The following is a 27,252-nucleotide window of genomic DNA, read 5'->3' as shown; positions in this document are numbered from 1 at the left end:
GGAGACGAAGAAAATATACTGGGTGGAGCAGAAGGGCGGTGGTTAGCAGCACTAACCATACAGAAATTTGTCTGTAAAATACGGAAAATTCTATTTCAATTTAAAGTTACATTACACGTAGACTTATATATGTTCAACACATAAATATAAGCAATTACTTGCCAAAAATAGTTGTATAAAGAAGAGCTAAAGAGAATACTGCACGCCGCTTCCAAGAACAGGGCTAACAATGAAGAAGTATCAACTATTTTTCTGAATACGCGGCAAAAATTCACGCAGAAGACCTGCACTGCAGTCTAGCAGAAATTTAGGCAACAATTAGGTGGTTGGCAGAGAGACTACTGGCCCCTGAGCGGCAAAGGGAGAAAATATTATGTGGTTAGCCACAGTGACCACCGCCCATTGAAACAGTCTACGTATGTAGTTAGTTACAGTTTTGCCTGCCCTTCAAAGAGTTAACTTTCATGGTTGATGCTTCACAATGTGCTATAGGCACTTCTTTATGCAAACTGCAAAAAGGAAAACCTGAGCCACTTGCGTTTTGCTTCAGGTTTCTCAACGATGCACAGTGTAACTATAGCACCTACAATCATGACTTGTTGACAGCATATTCTGCAGTCAAACACTTTCATTACCTTCTGGAAGGCAGAGAATTCACAGACCTCAAGCCATTAACATTTCCCTTTAAGCAGTGTCCAGGAAAAGCATCACCCAGGTAACTATGCCATCTGGAATTTCTGTCAGTCATCACAAATATTTGATGCCTTCCTGGAGGAGAGAATGTTCCTGAGCTGCCGACATCAATTTGCTACTCAGCATTTCATATTAAGTTATTGTAAACGCAAAAGGCAGTGGCCCAGAACTGACCAAGAGAAGAATTCAGACTCCTGTCCCTTAGTGTTTGTAGCAATACGTTACCTGATGGGTCACAGCTACTTTGTGATAATTCTACAAGTAAACTTAGGCCATATGCTCTCCCATCCTACTGGCAACAACTCTTTCATGCACTACATGACTTGGCTCACCCTGGCATCAAAGGTACTGTAGACTTGATTGACGACACTTGGCCTTCATTTAAACAAGATGTAAACCTGAGGGCAAAAGCTTTGTTTACTGTCAATGAGTAAAAATTTCGAAACATTCCACTGGTGCTTGTGGAGGTTTACTGAAGTTGACAGCTGCTTCTTGTATGTACACGTTGATCTAGTGGGATCACTGAATGACATCTACAAAGAAATGTTGTCAGCACTCTCTTATTATCATGGTTCGCATGTTTTGGAGTCACCACCAACAAAGGATGGCAGTCAGTCAGTTGTTACCTCACTTCACAAAGGCCCTATACACCACTTCAAAACCACTGATTATCATTCAGCACTGAATGGCAAAGATGAATGATGGCATTGCAACATCAAGACAGTATTAAGAGCCCAACTTACCAGCAATATCATTCTCTCTCCATGCTTATGTCATTCCAGAATAAAGCACCGCCACAGCAGAAATGCCTAATGGCATGACAACTAGACTTCCAGTCAATTCCTTCAATCATACACCAGTGGAGTGTGACATTCCAACTTTCATTTTCAATTCAAAACAGGGCACAGCATTGTTAAAACCAATAAATGTTCAACACCATGCTACAATGTCTGTCTTCATCCATCTTCAACTCATGACCTCATCACATATATTCATAAGGTGATGCACAGAGGAAACCTCTACAACCTATCTATGATGGACCATATCTGGTACATTTATGGTGTAAAAAACACTTTGTTATTGTTACAGTAAACAGGTCTTCACTGGTTAATTGAGAAATTTTCAGGAGAGATGATTAATCTGTGGTGATTTTGATGTACAAGTGCTCTACATATCATATTCAAGCAAAAGTTTATGAGACACATGCTGTTATTTGGTAAATGGATTGTCAGATCATGTTGCACAGTATATAAGTTAGCTCCATGTACAGTTTGGAAAACAGTGAGGTTGATTAATGCCAAAACTACAGAAGATTTTAAAGAAAGCTTTACAGTGAGTCTAATGCACTATAAATTGAACATATTTCTTAACGAAAGTAGTTTTCCTAAAAAGATAATTCAATCTAACAATGACAAGTAATTTGGAAATCTTGGATCACTAAAAGTATCAGTGTCTCTTCACAACAAAACAGCCACAAGTAATGACCCAGAAATACGTTCTACTTGTAAATATTATAGTAGCATATTAATAGACATTGCAAAAAAAAAATCCAGGAGTATTCACATCTTATCAAAATTGACAGATCAGATAATACAAGAAAATCATTGTGGAATATTGTCAAAAGAGAGGCAAGGACAAAAGCCATGGAAGATGATGACATTTCTGTTAATGAGAAAGAGAGCATTGTAAAAGAAAGTTCATGTTCAGCAGATTTTTTAATAATTACTTTTAAAAAAATAACTGAGAAAATTGGTGCTAACAGTTCAGACGAGAAAGTAAAATAAAGTTGTATGGCATGAAGGGCTAAAAGATCCCGAAGGGCAGGTGCAGCTACCAAACTGGAAAGACTTTTCCTATCCACCATGCCCACAGACATCTTTCCTTTGCAAAGTGTTGAGGGAGTGAGTGTATCTTGTTAAATTTAGACGACTGTAAGAGAGAGAGAGAGAGAGAGAGAGAGAGAGTGGTGGTGGTGGTGGTGGTGTGTGTGTGTGTGTGTGTGTGTGTGTGTGTGTGTGTGTGTGTGTTGTCTTTTGTTGTGTTCATGTTGGAGATGATGAGAGAAGGGAAAAGGTGAACCTGGTGCCAACACATAGCCTACTCCAACTGAAAAGAACCAAGGGAGCTGTTGAATTTAACATTCCTATCTGACAGATGGATTACCATCAATACTGTTACATGCCCTCACTTCATGGGAAACAGCAGAGGTGTTTGGAGTTGAAAAGAGGACATTGGCACAAAGACTGGTGATCAGGGACTTTACACAACCACCCCTCCTCCTGCCCTCTTTGCTGTTATGGCAAAGGGAAAATTGTCACCAGCATTCAGCGTACCGAGATGATCACCCATTCAAGCACTGGCCGTGCCTGACAGTGCTTATCTTTGCACAGGCCGTTCTACTGATTCAGCTATTCCTACATTTACTGGGCACATAATAAAATCTTTGAATGATAAAACATCACCATTTGGATCTTCTGTGACTTATGGAAGGCATTTGATTGTGTCAGTCATAATATTCTATTATGGAAGTTAAGTTTTTATGGAATATGTAGTTCAAAAAATGCTTGGTCTAGTTCTTTTTTAAGCAATAGAATGTGGAAGTTACCTTCAGCTGTTTGATCTACCATTTTATTTGTATCAAGAGGCAGCATTAGTCTAGTTTGTGGATGATACAAATATTGTTGCAAAACCGAGCAAAGTGGCATCAATAAAGAAAATAGTAAATGATTTTTTTTTTTTTGTGAAAGTTACTTAATGGATTTGCATTAATGAGCTAGCTTTAGATTTTGAGACAGAGAGAGACAGAGAGAGAGAGAGAGAGAGAGAGAGAGAGAGAGAGAGAGAGAGAGAAAATTTTTTTTGTATGTTAAAAATATCCCACCTTCTATTAACTTAGTAGACCAACAAGAAATAATAAACAGCATAGAAAACAGTAAGTTGTTACGGGATGTACAGTGATAAAAACTTAAAACTAGAAAAAAACCATACAGCAGAACTGCTAAAACGTTCAGGTGCAGCTGTTGTGGCCATAAGAATAATTGCCAACTTTGGGCACACAGAAGTCAGTAAGTTAACATATTTAGCATACTTTCACCCACTGATATCTTGTTGTTATTGTTGTGGTCTTCTGTCCTGAGACTGGTTTGATGCAGCTCTCCATGCTACTCTATCCTGTGCAAGCTTCTTCATCTCGCAGTACCTACTGTAGCCTACATCCTTCTGAATCTGCTTAGTGTATTCATCTCCCTCTGATATCTTATGGGATGATAATCTGGGGCAACTCCTGCATTAGGCAACTATTAATTGCATGAAAGGAAATAACTAGAATTGTGTGCAGAGTTCATATGCATACCTGTAGGTATCGCTTTAAGAATCTAGGAATATTAACTACAGCCTCACAGTACATTTATTCATATATGTAATTTGTATCCAACAATCTAAGACTGAGAGTAACAGATATATTCACAAGTGCAATGAGGAAAAATACATGTTTAAAGCTGGAGGTACATATAAAACATCACCTGAAATTGTAGTAAATGCATTCTCTGAAAATTATTTCCAGCAGTTAGTTTGTGAGCCCATGTGAATAGTAAATGGTTGGGAAAACACTCTAGACTTCTAAGCAACAAATAATCCTGAGCTAATAACGAGCATCAAAACGGATACAGGGATTAGTGAACACAGGGTTATCGTAGCGAGATTGAATACTGTAACCTCCAAATACAAAGCGAAAAATATATCTATTCAAAAATGCAGATAATAATTCACTTGACCCCTAACTGGAAGACAATCTCCACTCCTTCCAAATTAACAATGTAAGTACAGATCAGATGTGGCTTGAATTCAAAGAAATAGTATCAACAGCAATGGAGAGATTTATACCAAATAAATTAACAAATCATGGAACTGATCACCCTTGGTACAAAAACATGTAAGAACACTGTTGCAGAAACAATGACAAAAGCGTGACAACTTCAAACAAACATAAAATCTCCAACATTGACGATCTTTAACATAAATTCAAAATTTAGCACAGACATCAATGTGAGATGCTTATAATAGTTTCCACAATGAAATCTTGTCTCGAAACCTGTTGTCATATGTAAAGTATGCTAGCGGCAAGACACAGTCAATGCCTTCTCTGCGCATTATCGATGGAAATACTATCGATGATAGTGCCGCAAAAGCAGAGTTACTAAACACAGCCTTTCGAAATCCCTTCATTGAAGAAGATGAAGTAAATATTATAGAGCTTGAACGAAGAACAGCTGCCTACATGAGTAACTTAGAAGAAGATGCCCTCGGAGTAGTGCAGCAACTTAAATCACTTACTAAAAGCAAGTCTTCTGGTCATACTGTATACCAATCAGCTCTCTTTCAGAGTATGCAGATGCAGTAGCTCCATATTTAACAATAATATACAACCGCTCGCTTGATGAAAGATCCATATCCATAGACTGGAAAGTTGCACAAGTCACAACAATATTCAAGGTAGCAGGAGTAATCCACTAAATTACAGGCCCACATCATTAATGTCAAAATGCAGCAAGATTTTTGAACATATATTGTGTTCGAACATTATGAATTACCTTGAAGAGAATGGTCTAATGATACACAGTGAACATGGGGTTAGAAAACATTGTTCTTGTGAAACACAACTAGCTCTTTATTCACACAAAGTGTTGAGTGTTACTGACAAGAGATTTCAAATTGATTCCATATTTCTAGACTTCCCAAAGGCCTTTGACATTATATCACACAAGCAGCTTGTAGTGAAATTATGTGCTTATGGAATATCATCTCAGTTAGGTGACTGGAGTCATGATTTCCTGTCGAAGAGGTCACAGTTTGTAGTAATTGATAGAATGTCATTGAGTAAAACAGAAGCGATTTCTGGCATTCCCCAAGGAAGTGTTATAGGCCCTCTGCTGTTCCGTATCTATATAAACAATTTAGGAGACAATCTGAGCAGCTGTCGTAGGTTCTTTACAGATGATGCTGCCATTTATCATCTAGTAAAGTCATCAGAAGATCAAAACAAATTGCAAAACAATTTAGAAAATATATCTAAATGATGCGGAAATTGGCAGTTGACCCAAAAACTGAAAAATATGAGATCATCCACATGAGTGCAAAAGGAATCTGTTAAATTTCGGTTAGACCATAAATCAGTCTAACCTAAAGGCTGTAAATTCAACTAAATACCTAGGAATTACAATTATGAACAATTTCATTGGAAAGAACACACAGAAAATGCTGTAGGGAAGGCAAACCAAATACCGCATTTTACTGGCAGAAAACTTAGAAAATGTAACAGATCTACTAAAGAGACTGCCTACACTACGTTTGCTGTGCGATCTGGGATCCCTACCAGATAGGAGTAACGGAGTACACCGAGAAAATTCAAAGAGGAGCAGCACATTTTGTATTATTGCCAACTTTGGGCACACAGAAGTCAGTAAGTTAACATATTTAGCATACTTTCACTCACTGATATCTTGTTGTTGTTGTTGTTGTGGTCTTCAGTCCTGAGACTGGTTTGATGCAGCTCTCCATGCTACTCTATCCTGATACATGATTTGAGATGGATACCATTAAAACAAAGGCATTTTTTGCTGTGGCAGAATATTCTCACAAAATTTCAATTACCAACTTTCTCCTCCGAATGCGAAAAGATTTTATTGATGCCGACCTATGTAGGGAGAAACGATCATCATCATAAAATAAGAGAAATCAGAGCTCGTACAGAAAGGTACAGAAATGTACAGGAGTTGATTTTTTCCATGTGCTGTTTGAGAGTGGAATAATAAAGAGTTGTTGTAAAGGTGATTCGACAAACCCACTGCCAGGCTCTTAAGTGTAATTTGCAGAGTATCCATGTAGATGTAGATGTAAGCTGCATTACCCTTTAATAAATCTAACACTGGCACAGAAAGGGGTAAAACATGTAGCTATAAAACTTTTTGACAATCTACCCACGGAAATAAAATGTCTGACATAGTAGAAATGTTTTCAAATATAGATTAAAGAGCTTTCTCCTTAACAACTCATTCTATAACACAGAGATATTCTTGAGTAAAGATAATCAGCAATCAAAAAAAACTGCAAATGGCCAGCATACAGCCATATGAATATTATATTTTAATTTTTTACTTAGATATACATGTTGTAAATCTGATCTATGTAACAAGTATGTAACTAACTAATTAAACAACTGCAGTTTCTCATTTGGTTTGCATTCTCAATGACCATCAATAAGGCGCAAAGTTAATTGCTTTAAGTGTGTGGGTTAAATCTGGAAAATCCAAGCTTTTCATGTATTCAATTATATGTTGCATGCACACAAGTGAGAGAGAGAGAGAGAGAGAGAGAGAGAGAGAGAGAGAGAGAAAAGTTTATTTTTGCAGCAGCCAGAAAGATCAAGAATATTGTAGTACATCCCAAAGCATTTATAGAAACATTTTCAAATTTGATTTAATGCAGAAAACATCATTACTTTGTTCATGTAAATGTGTCAGCACTGTACATGTGTACCTTACTAGAAAGAAAAAAAAGCACTGCAGCACGTTCAGGACGCAGCTAGTTATTGATAAAAACTAAACAAAAGTTCAAAACTATGAAGGACATGTAGTTTTTGCTAATGGATTATATATATGAAATGACAAGCTTTACTGAGAAATTTTCATTTCCACTATAAGAAAATGGCTTAAATAATACAAAGTTTCATATAAGTAAAATACATTGTATCTTTTTGGTAAACATAATATAAATCAGGTGGCTATTGCAATAAATTTATTTAATTGAAAAGTAACTTTGCATTTGCTGGCACTATTTTGCTAAGCTGTTAAATAGAAGTTAAAATTCCCACAGTAAATGACACATCGTAAGTAGCAAAATTAAGTTAGGATATAATGCGTTCTTTCTAGCATTTTAAGTACTACACAGATGCTACAAGCACCAAAAACATAACAGTCATTAATTTTTGACCAACTATGACTTTAATTTGAATGTTTCAAAGAAATAATGGAGTACAACATGGCATGACACAATAGCAATGTAAATTACTCCAAAAATAAAAATACATCTGCCATATACACCATATAATGTACAATCTGAAAAGAATTAACAGGATAATGTTAACTGATAATAAAACCCAGCTCCATTGAACTTACAGAATATAACAGCACAATGCCAACTGGAATGAATATAACCAGATAAATGAAATTCAGATCTTTGTAGATTTTTCAGCATTTTGGACCCAATTGCAGAAAATAAAGGCAGTATACTGACTATTTTGTACGTCATATCACAATGAAATGAACCACTGGAAAATAACGTCACTGAATACAAAAACACAGAGCTTACAAGCTTGCATACAAATTTCTTAATGTTCCGTGCAGTTTCTCTTATGACATAGTGTACTCTGAGAGTAATGCATAATATCATTCATAAAATTCACAGTAAAATGTGTATTTAAAACTTCGTGCTAGGGAAAATTGAGGAGAAAAAAAAAATGAAATGCACTTGGAATGATTAGGATTTGTGTAGAGCTCAAAACAGTTATATACATATTCACTATGTCACCACCAATTTTTTTTTATTCTTCATATTACAGTAATGTAGCGAATCTCTCTCTCCAACACCTGCACCCACGGTGAGATAAAAGCTAACACTGTTTATTCATACAGGAAACATTTGTCTTGTACAGTAAATAATAATAATAATAACAGTTGTTTAATATGAGACTTTCTCACCACCGTATGTATTTCACAGGTTTACACGAGAGGACACACAACAATTTCAGAAATCAGCACCCTCAGTCATGAAATCTCAGTACACAATAATACAACCTATTCCCATATTTTTGTGTGTTCATGATGATCATGTTTTAAATAAACACTTTCAATTACGTGTTCATTTCTCTAGATATGATTCTGCAGCTTTGCATCAAGGAAATACATAAAAATAATGATTTCACTGAGAAAGAAGAAACTCCATTAACTAAAACATTGCTTACTACAACAACAAGTTTATATAAGAGGACCACTCATATTAACAATACTGCCAATGAAACTAGCTCTGTCCTGAGTGGCTAGCAAATAAATATATGCAACATGTAATGAAATAACTGTTTTATTAATAAAATGCAGATGTTTCAAATATAGTTATCCTGTGTACTGCATTTCAATATTTTAAAGTTTAAGTGCAAACAATGTGACAAAAAAGTGGCAAGCTCCTGAACTAATACACTTTCCATGATTCCATAAACAAAGTTTTCCACTTGGCCAAAATATATCCAGAACATCTGAATGTGCTATATTTCAGCAGTTAATTACCTTACAAGATGATTCTGTTTATAGTTTACAAAACAACTGACAGAAATTGTGAAAGTAACTTTACTGCAGGCTGTGCTGATATTTCAGCCTTCCAACAGATTTTTTATGCAAACTTATTAACAAATATTCTGTTGTTAAGACTCTACTTCTTCTCTCTCTACCATCTCAAAATCTTTACCTGTTTGAGATTTCTGGCTACTTTCTGACTCACTTTCAGAATTTTCAGCTTCTTTTTCTGCATCATCTGATGCTGCAAGCCTGTTAAAAATTCATATATTTATTAATGACTATTACTTAAAGAAATTATTTTCAGGTGTTAAAAGTTATACACTACTCCCGAAAAATTTAATTGGGCAAATTGATGACAGTACTGACACAAAAACATACAAAAATGGAAATGTCAAAGAATCCTAATAGTTTTATGCTGGAATGCTACAGTAAAATCACCTCAATTTATCAGTCATGATTATTTTTCTTGACAATGAAATAGAATGATTTACAAGTGGCATGGGGAGAGGAAGTGTAGAATGACACCTCCCTGACCTGATCTTGTTTGTATACGAATGCATCACACAGACTTTTCTGTGACACTGGGTTGAGTGGTTGTCAGCTATACTGTGGCATGTCAATGGCTAGTACGGACAACCTATAGATATACCAGGTAGTCAGAAACAGTCTAAAAAGCTTGTAAGGGTGTTGCAGGGGTGGTTGCGCTGAGAAATAACTGCTACAAAAAAAATCAATACATTGTGCTATTTCCAAGTTATTTAGCACTGAAGTTAGCCAATGAGGTCACCGCACACAAAAATTCAAGCACTTGGATATGCTAAAATGCATTAATGCATATACATTTGTGAGTTACCACTTTTTGAAATGCTCATTACTGTTTAAGAAGTCCCTTTTTTGGTAGTGATAAATTTAAACAAGTGCGCAAAAGCTACATTAATTTGGTTTGAGGAAACCGAATGAAGAACATGTTTGGAGACACCACCTCTGACTGAATTTGCATGCATGATGACCTGGTGCACTAACTTCAATGCTAAATAACTTGGAAACAGTGTAGCATACTGAACTTTTTTTGTTAACACTTATTTCTCAGCACAGCCTACCCAGCAACACCCTTACAAACTTTTCAGACTGTTTCTGAGCTTCCTATATAGGGCAGGTGTGAACAGGTCTTAGCCAGGTAACTGCAAGTGGATCAAATTAGACGATGTCGGAAATGCCCAATAGGACTACAGATGGAAGAGGAACCACTAGCTATGCTTTGACCACCAATGGTAGCAGAGAAGTTTATGTCAGACAGTCTTACCTACAAAGCTGTAACTCAAGAACACTTTGGTCTATTGTGTTTTTGGAATGGACACTTTAATCTCTAGGCACTGAAGCCTGGACTCATTCAGGCTTAGTCTGACACATTAATGATATCTACAGTCTCTTTTTAAATGTGCCTGCCTGCCTCTCGAGGCCGTCTCTATGTGATGAGTAGTAATCTATCCTAATTTATATTGTAGGGAAAATTTTGATGTGTTTAAAGCTCAAAATGAAACTGTCATGACAGAACACAAAATATGTAGAATTAGAATGGAGCACACTTTGAAATATCATTGTCATATCAGTAGGAAACAGAAATGGCTATCAGCTTTCAAGAAAGCAGTTACTTGGATGGCAGGTGCAACTAGTTTGGGAAACACCATGGGATTTGTTGGTTAAATAGAGATATATTTATCCCTTGCTCCAGATCCATCCTGTAGAATGGATACAGCACAAATCAAAAGCTGAGGAGAGAGAACCTAGAGAAACTAAAGGAGTTAGCCAATGCCAGAGGTATACAAAATTTTGAAGTGAATATAAAGAAAATTTGTTGACCTATGTCCTCCACAGCGAATCTATATGCTGCAGCCAATAACTCAGCAGCCTAAGTGAAGCTTTACTAGTGACTTCATTATTTCAGCTTGTGAAGAGAGCAGCTGCACTGCAATCAAATAAATACAATTTGGGCAAAGTTGTTGAGAACAACTAAATTTTTGTGAATTGTGGGGGAAGGAAACATATTTAACCAATTAATTCAATAAAAATAAATACTGAATAAATAGTGCAGACATATCATAAAGACATAAAAAAACTAGATCATACATGATGGGGTGAGAACCCACAACTTTCAGCATACAAGCCAAATAACTTAATTACTAGCCTATGTTGCCATTTATGAAATCAGTACTATTTTCCTTAATGTTCTAGTGTATTAATTACTAGCCTATGTAGCCATTTATGAAATCAGTACTATTTTCCTTAATGTTCTAGTGTATTACAAAAAAATTCTGAAATTCTTGGAGTTTTATGTGTATAGCCTATGTCATGTTTTGAGAACGTCTTTCATGTAATTCATTAAGACTGTTAACAACTGCCATCATGAAACTTTTACTAATGGCACTGTTATTTCAAATTGGTCTTTGAAAGCCTTGGCCAACTGTGCCACTTCAGAATTAGACACTGGGTTCATGGAGCACTGGTGGTGGTTGTCGTTACTGTGGTTTTCAGTCCAAGGGCTAGTCTACCCTGTGCAAGCACTGTTCATTTCTACATAGCTACTCCAACCTATAACTATTTGAGATGAGACTTACTGTGCTAAGCCTCGGTCTCCCTCTGCAACTTTTACCCCTCCCCCCACCCCCTACCCTCCATAAACCAAACTGCCTATTTCTTGATGCCGCAGGATGTGTCCTACCAACTGACCACTTCTTTCTGTCAAATTGTGCCAGAGCTTTTTTTCTTCCCATTTCAATAGAACACTTCTTCATTTGTTACCCGAACTACATATTTTAGGTTTGTACTGTTCTTGGGTCTCCAGCCGGGTGCAGTCGTTTTCAAACCACGATATTTCGACAGGGTTCCTTGCCGTCAGGTGATACTTGTAATGGTACTTGAATTACATAACCATTAAGGTACCTCACCTCAACCTCTCGATACCAGCAATATTCTACTGTGTTTCTGTAAAGTAGTTAACATATTTCTGAGACAACATTCAGATTTGATTTCATTAATGTAGAGGTACTTCGATACATCGATATGTTTATATTGCAATGATATTATTCTTATGTGTATTCTTTCTTTTGTCACTATGATCTTTGACATACTTCTAACTCTGATTTTTGGGCGCGTAAGCGGTTATTAGAGAGTCAAGTCTTGGTCGTCATGTTGAAAAGACGCAAATTGTAGTCAATTTATGAAGTGTGAACTTTAACAGTGAGGAAGATATTTTCAAGTATGTTTTATATTGTGAAGTGTTATTGCTACAAAAATAATAAAAAAGAAGTGTAACTTAAATTCGCAGTGCTGATTACTTTTTTACATCACCACTGTGCTAACTTGCAAAAGTTTAATCTTCAAGAATGGTTTATGAAACACATCTATAAAACTTTTGAATATCACAGAGTAACACCTAGACGCCTCTTTGCATCCGAGCTTGGAATCATCACCACCTAGATTTTCGACGATTGAGCCATGATTTCACAACGAGACCAGTGTGGGAAACACGAAAAGATGAGTGCCTAGTTTATCCATTATTTCACGAAATGACTTTATTAACTGTGCTCCAATGACACCTGCCACATAATATAACTTTGTTGTTGCCCGAAAATGCAATATTTAGCAGCGTGAACAACACCACAATCATAATTAAGTTTTGACCTTTGTTGTGGTAGGGTTGTTAGAACCTGCAGACTGAGTGTCTTTGCTGAATTTCCTCCCCTTTATATTCTGATCGCTCCCCACCCTTTCCTCCGAGTCATGCCGCATGCGGCACTGCGTGGAGTGGTTGTGGGGAGGGGCGGACTGCTGGCTGCTGGATGCAAACTGTGGACCATCAGATGTCCTGTGGCCTTCGTTGGGCGCGGAAGTCGCTTTGGGTCGGCGCCATCGAAATATCGTGGTTTGAAAACGACTGCACCTGGCTGGAGACCCGAGAACAGTACAAACAGTTAATTCGCTGGGAAAGCCTAAGATCATACATATTTTATCTTCAACTGTCTTCTGAAGTACCACATTTCAATAGCTTCTATTCTATTCTTGTCTAGAGTTTCATATATCAGTATAATTCAGACAAATATCTTCAGCAAAGAATTATAAACATTTATTTTTATATTTCTCAGCCTATCTTAGTTGCGGCTGGACTACATGCATGGCCAGGAAAGGGCATCAGTATGTGAATGTGTGAGCCTGTAATGGATGTCATATTAGTAGTTGTTTAGGTGTCAAGGCTGAACTTAGCAATTGTCATACTGTCTTTTCTGGGAGCTGAGACTGGAGGCCAAGGAAGAAAAAGAGCTATTTACAACAGGTCATTAGGAGAATTTTTTCCATAAGAAATGTAGTGACATGGTCTCTCAGTCTTATGTTTATCCTGTAGTACGGAGTCAGCTATTTTTCATTATTTGGCAAATTTACTTTATTTTAACTTTGTGGTCAAATGCTCTACCTGTTGCTACTGTCCTAAGGGAGGGAAGTTGTGAGTGCCATCTGCCTGTGACTCCCGTAATCTTTGTCTTGTGCATTATCACATTTCAAGTGTTTGTGTATCATATTTTCTGAGGTGGACATTGCAGATCAACTCAGCATTGGTCTAAACAACCTTGGAAAATCACCTAGAAACCATACTCAGTCTGGCTGGTTTACCATAGCAATGGTTGTTAATCCACTGCATGGCATCCACCCAGGTCTGGCTCAACGCTCTGTCCCACAAGCCAGCACTCAGGTTACATTTATGAGCACCACATATTACCACTAACACTTCCTTCTAAGTTTGAGAGCAATTAACCTGGTCCACTGAATATGTCTTCAAAGACAAAAGTTATTGGCTGGTCTTTGCAGTCAGGATTATAGTATACCAAAAATACCACCTTACTCATTGAAGACAAGGAATCTTGAGACACTGGATACAACACTTCAACTCACTAATGATCTTCCATTGTAGAAGACTTTCCATGACATGTACTGCAATATTCTTTATAACTGTTGATGACTGCCCCACATTCATACACATATTTCAGCCAAGTTCTAAGCAGTCAAACTGAGAATGACTCCTCTAGAATTTGTACGACATGAAGAATTGTCATTCAAAACTAGAATGTTCTTACTGGTCCTTATGAGACAGGAGACTTAAACAACATCAGCTTCCTTTGATGACATAAGAAATGTCTTTGACTGGACTGGAGTTGGTGGCAGTGGTTGGATGTATGGGACAGGTCTGGCACCTTAGTATTTTACTGAGATGTGAGACATGGGGTGAGGAGTTGGGGGCAGGGGTGGAACTGTGATGAAGAACGATATTGTGTAGGATGTTGGGTGCATACTGGAGGCCATGGCATTGGGATGTTGATGTAAAGGGACGTGTCCCATAGGTCATATCTCTGTAAAAGACCGAGATGCGAGATCTGTCTCTTACGTACACCCACTTGTCACCTCCTCAAGACTCAGCCTTTTCAAAGGCATTTCCTATTCCATCTAAGTAAAGGCCACCTGTGTAATTAGCATGTAGTCTCCCAACTCGGCAGCAATCATTGCGCAGCACTCTATGTGGGCGTGACCACTAACAAGCTGTCTATCCACTTGAATGGTCACTACCAAAGTGTGGTTGAGTGAGAGCTGGACCACCCAATTGCTGAGCATGCCATACAACATCCCCATCCCTTCCCCCCACTCCCATCTAAACCTTTGCCAATCTCTGTTCTCCACCCACTTCCCACTCCAGCTTCACATCCATCAAAACATGCGATCAATAAAAAATAAAATACAACTATTGGAATTTGACCTCCCATCTTTGAACTGCTAATTAGTTTGTGTTACTGAGCACTGGTGCAGAGACACAGAAATTGAACATGTAGTATTACCACTGTATGAAAGGGCAAGCTCTCACTGCAGAACTGCTTCAAGGGGTGGAGGATCACGTGTTTGTATCAGAAAAGGAACACAGTTCAAATCAAGACATGACCTCAGTACAGCAAGTGAAGACAAACACTTTGAAATATTAGCTATTGAATTAACAGGGCTTGATATCGCCAAGAAATTAATCATTTTGTGTGTGCATAAATCTCCCAGTGGAAGTGTGGACTCTTCTTTCAATAAATTAACGGAAGTTCTAGATAAAGTCTCAAGTACAAAGTTCAATTCTGTATGGGGATATTAACATTAACACTAATGTCATAAATGAATCCAGCAGCACCCTCATGAATATCCTTCAAAGTTTCAGAATGCCCCAATTGGTCTACAGTGCAACTAGGGTTACTATGAGGGTAATCCCAAAAGTAAGGTCTCCTATTTTTTATAAGTACACAGACCTGTTTATTTCTACAATGGTTTACATCAGTTTACAGCTTGAACATTTAGCTACTTTTCGACATAATCACCATTTCTGTCGATGCATTTTTGTAGACACTGTGGCAGTTTTTGTATGCCCATGTCATACCAGCTCACTGCCATGCTGTTCAGAAAGTTATGAACCTCCTCTTTCACCTCGTCGTCGGAACTGAATCACTGGGACCACAATTAACGTTGACAGGTACTGTGAGACTATGAAAAATCTCAAACGGGCAATTTAGAACCGGAGAAGAGGAATGTTGAGCAAGGGCGTACACATTCTCCACGACAACGCTCGCCCACACATCGCTCAGCAAACTGTTGCTCTCCTGCAACAGTTTCAGTGGAACATTACCACCCACCCACCCTATAATCCTGACTTGGTGCCCAGTGACTATCACCTGTTCCCTAGAATGAGATTTTCACTCTGCAGCGGAGTGTGCGCTGATATGAAACTTCCTGGCAGATTAAAACTGTGTGCCCGACCGAGACTCGAACTCGGGACCTTTGCCTTTCACGGGCAAGTGCTCTACCAAATGAGCTACCGAAGCACGACTCACGCCCGGTACTCACAGCTTTACTTCTGCCAGTACCTCGTCTCCTACCTTCCAAACTTAACAGAAGCTCTCCTGCGAACCTTGCAGAACTAGCACTCCTGAAAGAAAGGATATTGCGGAGACATGGCTTACCCACAGCCTGGGGGATGCTTCCAGAATGAGAGGCTGTGGCTAAGCCATGTCTCAGCAATATCCTTTCTTTCAGGAGTGCTAGTTCTGCAAGGTTCGCAGGAGAGCTTCTGTAAAGTTTGGAAGGTAGGAGACTAGGTACTGGCAGAAGTAAAGCTGTGAGTACCGGGCGTGAGTCGTGCTTCGGTAGCTCAGTTGGTAGAGCACTTGCCCGCGGAAGGCAAAGGTCCCGAGTTCGAGTCTCGGTCGGGCACACAGTTTTAATCTGCCAGGAAGTTTCATACCTGTTCCCTAGGTTAAAAGAACATTTGGCCAGAAGGCGATTCAGCTCCGACGATGAGGTGAAAGAAGAGGTTCATAACTTTCTGAACAGCATGGCGGCGAGCTGGTATGACACGAGCATACAAAAACTGCCATAGTGTCTACAAAAATGCATCAACAGAAATGGTGATTATGTCAAAAAATAGCTAAATGTTCAAGCTGTAAACTCATGTAAGCCATTGTAGAAATGAACACGTCTATGTACTTATAAAAAAAATAGGATACCTTACTTTTGGGATTACCCTCGTACAATGGCTGCAACAGTAATTGACCATGTGGCCACATATATGGACAGGGAAAAATGTGATGCAGCTGTAAAAGATCTAGGGCTATCAGACCAGCTCTGTAAAATAATAACAGTAAAATCAGGCATCGAATCATTTCCTAAACTACAAGCGTACAAACGACATATATCAGAAATCAAAATAAAAGATTTTTCAAAAGAACTAGCAAAACAAAACAGAGATGAAGTGTACAAGGAAACCAATGAGAATATGAAATTCTCTAAATTCTCCACATTATATAAATTGAACTTTGAAAAGGCATTTCCAAAAATACGCATGTCTGTATCAAAATCTCACAAAAACAGATGAATAACAGCAGGGATTAAGAAGTCCTCCCAAACACTTAAATACCTCAGTTCCATGGAAGAGAGTCACAGTGTTCCAGAATTCTTAAATTTATATCATAGATACAAAAAGATCTATAGGAAGGTGCTGATTTCTGCAAAAAAGTCATTTAATGACAAAATAATATATAATGCAGAGAATAAAAGCAAAGCAGTCTGGGATGTTATAAAAAAGGAAATGGGGAGAGGCAAACAAACACAGAATAATATACGGCTAAGGGAGGGGAATAAAGTAATAAATGATACAAAAGACTTAGCAAACTATGTGAATGAGCATTTTTCAAGTATTGCAGAGAAGTTACAACAAAAATTACCCAAAACAAATATAACGCCTGTAAATAATGTTGCACTAAATACAATGATGATACTTCCAACCACAGAGAATGAAGTCAATAAAACTGTTCAAAAACTGAAAAATAAAAAGCCAGTAGGCTTAGATGAAGTACCAATGTGTGTACTGAAACAATGCATGGAGATTATACAAGGCCCCTTAACAAATATAATAAATGAATACTTCACATCAGGGACACTTCCAGAGCAGTTAAAACAGGCAAGAGTTGTACCTTTACTTAAGAAAGGTAATGCAGAAGACATAGAAAATTACCAGCCCATTTCCCTGCTATCACCATTCTCAAAAATAATAGAAGCAATAATGAAAGACAGAGTAACGAATTACCTGAATAAATACAATCTATTAAGTGAATCACAGTTTGGTTTCCGAAGTTGCAAAAACACGGAGTCAGCCATAGTAGAATTTATCAAATATGTACTTGATGCTCTTGCAGGGTGTATACGCCGACAAGGAAAACAAATTCAGGGATTTCTCCTGGATTTAGCAGTTAAAAATACTCTTTCTCCCGGGTGAAAACATACTTTTTCCCTGTTAAATGAAGTATACTTTCTCTCGGAACTGTATAAGTCCTTTGAATGATTGTGGTTTTATACACGGGAGTAGAATTTCCCGGCACTTTAGAAATTTAAACACAGGGGAAAAAAATGCGTTTTGGAAAGATCTTTGATGTTCAGCAACATGTACGCTCCATATTTTCGTATTACGAAAGTATAAATTCGAATTCCACCAAAAACCGCATGTTACTCCCCGAAGCACTGAAATTGAGATAGCGATGCGCTTTTGTAAGCGAGTCATAGCTCATGTCACGTGATCTTGCCAGCTGATGACACCAGGTATTCAGAGCTTATGACATGTGATTTAGTCAGCCAATAGCAAACATCACTGTGGAGTAGGGCTAGCACGAACACACAAACAGAAAAAGTTAATGGTTTAAATTAATGTACATAGTGTTGCTACACGAAACACAAAGCTTTCACATATAATATTGGTATGTAAGATTAATAAACTGCAAGAGAAGCTAAGCTTTCATATACAATGTTGGTCTCTTATGCGCGTATTACAATTTAAGATACATCACAGGAATGTGCCAGTAAAATGTTTAATAATGACATAAATGTCTCTGATCTTCTGGGTTCAAAATTCATCTAAATCGCTCGTCATCAAAAAGTTGATTTTAAAATGAGAATCAAATGCTCTGTGATTTAGGAAATTCATCGTACATTATCGCACAAAGGACCGTTGTAACTGCCAGAATGGTATTTTGATGGTAACGCTTTCCAAATCTCCATTCGGAATATTTTCCCGTGACCTGTTAGAAATAGGTTTGTTTCCGCAGTTGCTAGAGAGCGCCAGATGACAGGCGTCACAGCTCTTGCGAAGCTATGGTGTCGTAGGGAGCCCGTACGTTCATACGTGTAAAGCATTAAAAGATCATACATTATGTCATAAAAGAAACAAGACAACAGAGGACACTCCAAGAGCATCGGAATTTCGTGAAACCACTAAATGCAAATATGGGTCACGTTGAGACTAGCCACTACCCCACTGTAACTCAGACTGCTCTGCGCCTCAGCCCCGGATCTACGATATTTCCGAACCAGGGCAATACCCCGCCACTCCCTTGAGTGTTTGAGATAGAACGTCAAACTTTTTAAAAAACCGAATTTTCAAAAATATGTTCATTTTGTAGTGCACATCTTTCTGAAGAGTCTGATGCATAAAACATATGTTGTAAGTGTGCCAAAGGGCAGTGCCTCGCCTCCTCACACAGCATTCTTCAATCGCATGTCACTGTACTTCGCTCTGTGGAATTGAAACATGTATTATTATTATTATTATTATTATTATTATTTTTTAAAAAAAGAACTCTTCAGAAAATTTGCACTCTTTATTCCCTATCAGCTAAGAACTTGCTGCTTAGTGTGACATAAAATTAAAAATTAAATATAGGATACATAAACCCAGTAAAGACATGAGACAAGCAAGACAATACACATTTCTTCAATCCTTAGCTCCTATAATTATTTTTCTCTCTAATCTTGCAACAGCTTTACATGGCGTGCTTTCCTTTGTGCGAAAGAATCTATTACCTCATCAAAGTTCGTCATATGTTTTGCTCCATGAAAAGTCAAAATGTCATTGTCTAATACTGAAAAAGCTGTTAATGCAAATAGGACCCAAGATTGGTGTGGTTTCCAGATCTGATTATGTCTGTTTGTCATTATCTTCTAGATAAAACAAAATAGGCCTTTCTAATACTGCAACAATTGTAATACACACCAAATAAACGAGACTGTTTTGGAACAAACGGTCTTTTTTGTAACGACAGAATATTATCCCCAAAGTACCAATAGCAAATGCCTATTAGGCCTACTACAAGCAAAAAGCTTTACGTTAGGAAATAGTTTCACACTTCATTCATATGCTCCAGTTTCTCAAGTATTAGATCGAAAAGTAGTAGTACGAAATTTTTATACAAACTTGGAATCGTAATACTGTTCCATAGTTTTTGTGATGTCCCCGTTTCTTCTCCTTTCTCATTCTAACAAACATTCTTGTTATCACTAATTCTGTAACTATTCCTGCCAATATCAAAGCTTATTCGCAGATTAACTCGACTAACTCTTCTAGAATCACCGGTTTAGTTACCCCACGATTATTCTCCGATTAGGCATTGATACAGGTTCGTACAACGCGTTTTCCCCCCTTCTTTCAGAATAGAATTTAAAGTGGCTGCTAACTGGCGACTGTACAACTGGCCCCTACTAGTATAGCGATCAGGCCAAAAATTTTCTGTCAAAATTTCATTTTCTTGGATACACCGAGAAGGTAATACGTAATCTTTCTTACCTGTTATTCGTTTATTCCCAATCCTGTAGTCTGGATCTTTGGATTTAGCTAGTAATTATAACAGTGCTCATCAATCGCAAACCCAATCAATCACACAATCAGACAGTGGTTGGCATTCATCTGCTTGGCCTTACTCCGCTCAGCTCGTATAGCCCCTTTTGTCTGTAGGAAAGTTTGTTTCTACATGCAATGAGGATTCCCCCGACAGAGACATCATGTACGCTATGCACACATTCACAAATCAACTTACGATTCATTCATAAATCAACTTAGAATCTGTTCAAAAATGTTCAAAAACTGACAGGGATGCATTTCAAAGTCATATGAATAATCAGCAATCTAAGTGCGCTGATTGCTAGTCGCTTTGTGAAACAAGGTTTTTTTTCCCCTCAAGAGTATGAATTTGCCCCCCACCCTCCTCCTAGATTTGGGCCTGCTGCGCATGCAAGAATCTGGCAGCTTGGGCACTCCAAAAAATTTTTCCCAGTAGCATCTAGTTGCTTGCTGCGACTGCTTAAAAAGCCAACAGCCACATTTATGTAGCCAGAAGCGGGAGAAGGTACTACTCAATTGCTCATGCGCATGATCCCGCTCGTAACTGCTAAAATGAATCTAATGTAAACAGTTGTGACGTCACGCTCATTGGAGGCAATTTGTTGTTACGGAACATTGCATGGTCTTCCTAAAGCCTTTGACACATTTTGCTGTTGGCAGACACTTGCATGAGCACTGTTTTTTGTTGCTGTATATGATGCATTTTCTTTGCAATTTAAGTTTTATTTTCATTTTTTCTCTCGTTCATGTTTTATTGCTGCAGTATTATTCTGCAGTAGTGGGATACAGTAATATCCTTTGTTAGAGTATCGGTTCTTAACAGTCAAAATTACAAAAATTTAACTGAAAACAAAAACAATGAAAAATTCCCGGGCTTTTCCCAGTTTTCTCCCAGATGAAAAAATGTGAGTGTCAGTTCAGTAACTGCTACATACATGTAAACACTGAATGATGTAATGATTGTTCTTCCAGCACAGTAGTGGTGAATCCAGCAACATACCCCTGACTACTCTACAGCACACACAAGAACAAACTGCAGTGAGGAGATATTAGAGGCTGCTCTGCCCTTTCTGGTTTTCTTTGTAATTACAGAATTTGGAGGTCAGTGCCTGGACATCAAATTTTTAAAATGGTACAACACGACAGTCAAAAAAATTTGAAAAACCATCTTTGAAAATTAAAAGATCGTAGTTTATTAACGATTTCCTCAGTAATCTCTGATTGTAATCATAAAGCCACTGGTTCGAATCTCACTAGTAGCATACATTTACACTTTTTTAATCTCTTTTAAATTCCATATTTATTAACAAATGGAAATGTTAATTAGTAAATATAGAATAATATTTTAATACAAATAATATATTTTTATTTTTAGTTGAAAATGTCAATATTCAGAATAAATTACAAGGTAGCACAAAAATGTGAGACTTAAAAAACAAAGTCAAATACTTTGTTATGTTTAGAGACAGAACAGTATTGATGTATACATTTTTTACATTTAACAAATATGCATGCATGTATCACTACCACTAATTAAAAATAAAAAAAATTGTTTTAAAAATACTATTACATAACATCTCTTAATTACTTTTCCATTTGTAAGTAAAAAGGGAATTAAAAAGACAGTATGCTACTAGCAAGATCGAACCAGTGAATGTAAAATCCAATTACCCTACGCACTCAGCTACCAACAATGTGACAAAGCTATTGTGGGCATCCACTGCTACAAAAATTTGAAGAACACGGCACATAGTTTTGTCACACTGAAATATTCCCAAACTCACTAGAGCTCAATACTACTGAGGAGTGATGACATATTATGTCACTCAATATGTCTCATTTCCAAACTGACATCATGACATCAGACACTGCAGTGAATGAAATGTGGCTAGCTGTACTGGATTAAGACAACAACCAACACCTCTTTGTGACACTTTTCTAACACATAACTCCAGCATAAAATGAGAAAAAAAGATCTGCACAGTATAAAGTATATGAGTTGTCATTCACCAATCACTTTGTTTAATTTTAGGGTGGAATGGAAAATACAGTGACACACAAACCTGCCCGGTTACATTAACCTATAAAATGGCTGGTAAGAATAGAATATGTAAATGTTAAAGATCAAAATCTTGCCTACTACACAATACATCATAAGTAATGTGGAATGTTAAGTGGCACAATAGAAATTTATCAGCAAATAAAACTGAAACATAATGTTATCACAACATTTTACTTATAAAATTTACATATGTTTTTGAAGAAAGACAACAGCAAGGTTATAAAAATATGAGTAGCATGGAAGCAGTATTTCTGTTCGCCTGCTTGAAATTTACCCACTTTCTGGGAGTTTAAGAGATGACAGAGGAAGAGAGGATCTATGGGTGAGGCACAGAGGAGAGGGGGTGGGGGATGATGATGATGATGATGATGATGATGATGATGTAGTTCCAGTTAAAACAGAGGAAAAGAGAAAAAAAGAGGACGGGAGGAGACTGAGAGGGACAGCAGGAAGACTGAAAAGGGTAACTCACCTTCCCTCATTATCTGCTTTTGTAGATTCCTCTTTCGATTCAGGATCATCATCTTGCTTCTCATCTTCATTGTCAGAGTCCTTGTCCTTCTTCTTCTTTGATTTTTTCTTCCCCTTTGATTCTCCTCCCTTATATTCATACTGGAATGTCGATAATACAACATTTACAATGAGAAATTCATCCAAGAAAATTAAAAATTAAATGTCTCATCAATTTTCTTCAAATTTTAACATTACAACAAGTAAGATGTATGAATTGATAAGAACATTCCACAATGATGTTTTGGAAGTAAAGTGTGACAGCTACAACACTTAAAAGGCAAATCCGTCTAAGTTAATGGCTGCTTGTGAACTATCAGTTTCATAACCCTCCTCTTCTCTGTATTGATTATTAAGAAGCAAGGATATGCTGTATAATATATCTGTAACGTTGACTTTTTGTCCACTATTGTGGTACTATTATCAGTGACAGTGCAGCGTCTTATCAAAACACCCACAATAACATGAACTCTTCTTCTCCTTCCTTAAAATGTTCTCATGATGACATCAATGACGTGTGTGTGTGTGTGTGTGTGTGTGTGTGTGTGTGTGTGTAAAAACTTTTTTTTTTAGCTCCAAAGAGTTCACTGTTGTTCAGATGACTGTTACTACCCAAACACCTCAACTGCACATTGTGCAGCTACTTCCCTTCCTTCCACCGTCAACAGGTTAGTTGCCTATTTGATCAATTTTCTATTTTACCATAAACCTTAGGAGCTAAAAAATGTGATTGCTCTTTCTATAAAATGGCGTGCAAAATTAAATTTTTAGATATTAGTTATTATAAATTATTAAAATTTAACACAAAGTTCAGAAAAAGTACAGATAAACCCACCTGATACAAGGGCCAGAATGATGCCAGAAAACCAACATCTTCAGTTAGGTTTGGTAATAACCAAAGATGATGTTTGCCAAGAGTAAGTGCCCAGAGCAGACAAAAGACAATCAGTCTCAAAACTGCCAGTGCTATGATAAAAACTAAAAATCCAGCTGCTGCAACACTAAGGTAGTAGACACCCTTCCTGCAAACATGATGTAAAAATGAAGTGAGGAGATGTAAATCCAAAGGTTTGTATGTTTAAATACAATTTCAGGTGTTGTTACTGTCGGAAAAATGCAGTATTTCATGCCAGCTTTCAGTTGACAAATTCCCACCAAAGACAATAACATAGTCCCAAAAACAACAACAAATTTTGAAAACAATCACTTACAAATAATTTGCAATATGAAAACACAAAGTACCTTATACACAAGTTAACTTGTAATGATTACTACATTTATGCTAACTTAAACATTATAGCTTTACAGCCAAGTAACTACAAATGCCAAACAATCAAATAAAAATTAGAAATCGTGTGCAAAAGTCAGTTATTTCCTAATGTGTTTGGGAACTGTTATTACAGACCAATGGCGAAGGTTCAGCAAACTGCATCCGCAGGGAGGGATGTGTAACAGCTAAAGAAAGCCTGTTTTTAAAGTGATACATATACTCAATGTTTGCAGCACAAGATGATGAAATTCAAATGTGTTTCACCAACAAACAGTCACCAGGGTATGAAGAGACAGCTGCATGTGCTCAACCAAGTCTATGACTGAAGAAGTCAAAATGCACTACATTCCTACACTGCCATTAATATATAACATGTTGTAGCACATCTCATTTGGGCAGATTGGAGGCACAACACTAATGATATCACCCAAAGCTCTTAGTATCTACAAACAAATAATTATCAACTGGCTACAGTACCATAGTTTATTGAAAATGAATGCCAAAATATCTCACTGTGAGATTTGGGATCCGAGTGTTGAGTTTGCAACAACTGATGCAGTTTAAATAACAAGTTTATACTTTTTAAAATTTCCTTTAACCATAGAATGGCAGTAGATGAAACATGGTGCAAATGTAAATAGCTGTTGAGCAAATAACACTACCCAGTGGGAATTTCCGTATCACAAACAAACTGGCCCTTTTCTCGCTACTTGATTCACATTGTACATTAATGTCAAGAAGGGAGAATCTACTACTTATTCCCACTACATTACATTCTTTGCAATGTTGTGCTGTGCCATCGATCATATGCAGCTGAAAGGACAACAGAAATTATTCACAACCTGAAAAGCAAGGTTTCTCATCACACTCCATACCCCCAGGACTTATTGGCTTGTAGGTACCTCGTTCTTGGCAAATTGAATCACAGGTTTCCGATGGACTGAGGTGTGACAGAGGCAGTGACACAAGAATACATCTGGCACCCAAGAGATATTTAGGAATGGAGTATAAAATACACTGGCTGGAAAAAGAAATGAAGCACCCAGAAGGGAAGGAGGAACGGAAATGAAACTTCATGGGTTGAGAGGATACGTAGTGTTATATCAGTGATCACATTATCTAGCCAAATTCACAAAGAACTTGGCAGCATGAGCCCACTTATCAGCACGACGTTGCACCCCCTCTGGCCTAGAGGTGTACAATTATTTGGTTGCAAAGGGCGTCAAAAGCCATTGTATCCCCTTCTGAAGCAAGATTGCCCACAACGGTCGTAACTGGTACTTGGTAACCTGGATACTGACACTGAAACAGAGTTATCAAGCTCTCATTTGAGCTGATCCATGCATTTTCTATTGGAGCCATATACAGGGGCTTTGTTTGCCACAGGAGTACCTCAACATCACGCAGACAGTTCATAAGAGACATGTGTTATGTCTCAACGAGCACTATCCTGTTGAAAAATGGCGTCACAATACTGAGGCATGAGGGGTAACATTTGAGGGTGCAGGATGTCTGTGAGGTACGGTTGTGCTGTCAGGAGTTAACTTAATCACTACCACTTGTAACTTTAAGTCATACCCAATGGCTCTCCACACTATTATGTCAAGAGTAACACTGCTGTGTCTCTCCAAACTATTTGAAGGGCAGAAAGGACCTCTTCCCAGGTGACCACCATACTCACCGATAGTGGTCATCCGGGATAGCGCAGAACCATGATTCACTGCTGAACGCAATGTGATGCCATTCATCAGCAGTTCATGTTTCTCGGTCATGGTACCACTCCAAATGCCACAACACAGAAATCCCCCGTTGTGGTGGTGATACGAGTTCAACAAGAACCTTGATGATGAGTACACCTGTCCTCATGTGTCTGTCATATACGAATGCCCCAAAGTTCTACATATTACACAATTCGAGCAGCCGGCCAAGTGGAGATCCACAATGAGGCCCCTTTCAAACTGTTCAGATGACACAGTCTTACACGAGTAAGAGGCATCTCCCTGTCCTCCACAGCGATCACTTGACATCTGTCACCATCCCTGCCCATTATATACCCTAGTAGGCATGTTAACAACTCTAAATATGAACATCACTAATGCACTCTGGTGGCCATTTTACCTGTTGCAGATAATTACAACTCTTAATAGCTTGCATTTCTCTCCTGTCTTCCTTAGACAAGCCTTTTGCAGATCTTAGAAATTTCATATCTGATGCTTCTAGTTGCTGTAAATCTTTATGTCTCAGTGTCCAATTTTTTGTTCCACATAACAAAGTAGGAATTGCCATGACTTTATAAAATTTCAGTTGTCGCTCTTTCTTTGTTTTATCCTTAAGTGTTGTTCTTATAGTGACACATATACACTGTTAAGTACAATTTTCTTCTGTGGATCCTTATCTTGATCATATGATATTTCACATCCTAAATACCTTGAATGGGCTACCTGTTCTATTAGTTTATTGCTGAAGATGTTCATACCGAGTGGGTTTAGTTTTATTTACTGATGTAGTCAGATCGCACTTACCTCATTTAGTTTATGTACTCCCATTTATAATTTATCTTTGCAGTCTTGTATGATAACTTGATCATCCACAAATACCATTGTGTTAATTTATTTGTTCCTCCCAATATTATGATAGAATTAGGAATCCAACCAATAACCTAAAAGGCAATACATTACAAAGAAAAATGGAGAGAACATGTACTTCACAGGTCACCACAAAGACTTCCTAAACTAGCAATGCATTATAAACCACGGACCAAGAGAAGTGTAGGAAAACTGAGAATATGATATGAAACTAGAACAGGTGCTAGGCCTAACCCTGGAATGGCAGATGCAAAAAAAGAAGAAGAAGAATAGTTTGCATCCCCACCCCCAATGGTGTTTATGTGTATGAAGTTACGGTTGGAACTGACCAACTCACACAAATACCTTGGTGTAACACTTTGTAGGGATATGAAACAGAATGATCATATAGGCTCAGCTGTGGGCAAAGTAGGTGGTACACTTCAGTTTATTGATAGAATCTGGGGGGGGGGGTACAATCAATTTAAAAAGGAGATTACTTACAAATAACTTGTGTGACCCATTCTGCTGGAATATTGCTTAAGTGTGTGGGACCCATACCATACTGAATG

General features: G+C 37.7%; 1 protein-coding gene and 1 non-coding gene across 3 annotated transcripts in view; one reads left to right on the top strand and one right to left on the bottom strand.

The window, feature by feature from the left end:
• Window positions 1-27,252, bottom strand: part of LOC126473511 (translocation protein SEC62) — a 136,819-nt gene that overhangs the window by 29,351 nt on the left and 80,216 nt on the right. The window contains exons 6-8 of one of the 2 annotated variants that reach the window (XM_050100611.1): window positions 23,682-23,868; window positions 22,809-22,948; window positions 8,265-9,287 (exon numbers count right to left, since the gene is read on the bottom strand). In XM_050100611.1, coding sequence (XP_049956568.1) covers window positions 9,164-9,287; window positions 22,809-22,948; window positions 23,682-23,868 — 451 coding nt within the window. In that variant the 3' untranslated portion in view covers window positions 8,265-9,163. Of the gene's footprint in view, window positions 1-8,264; window positions 9,288-22,808; window positions 22,949-23,681; window positions 23,869-27,252 lie in introns of those variants that run through there. The other variant, XM_050100610.1, reaches the window with a different exon arrangement.
• Trnap-cgg (transfer RNA proline (anticodon CGG)) lies at window positions 16,249-16,323 on the top strand. The gene has a single exon. It is a non-coding gene; the product is annotated as a tRNA-Pro (tRNA).

Source organism: Schistocerca serialis, chromosome 4 (genome assembly GCF_023864345.2).
Source record: "Schistocerca serialis cubense isolate TAMUIC-IGC-003099 chromosome 4, iqSchSeri2.2, whole genome shotgun sequence".
NCBI classification, from domain to species: Eukaryota; Metazoa; Arthropoda; class Insecta; order Orthoptera; family Acrididae; genus Schistocerca; species Schistocerca serialis.
This window is presented reverse-complemented; position numbering and strand designations above follow the sequence as displayed.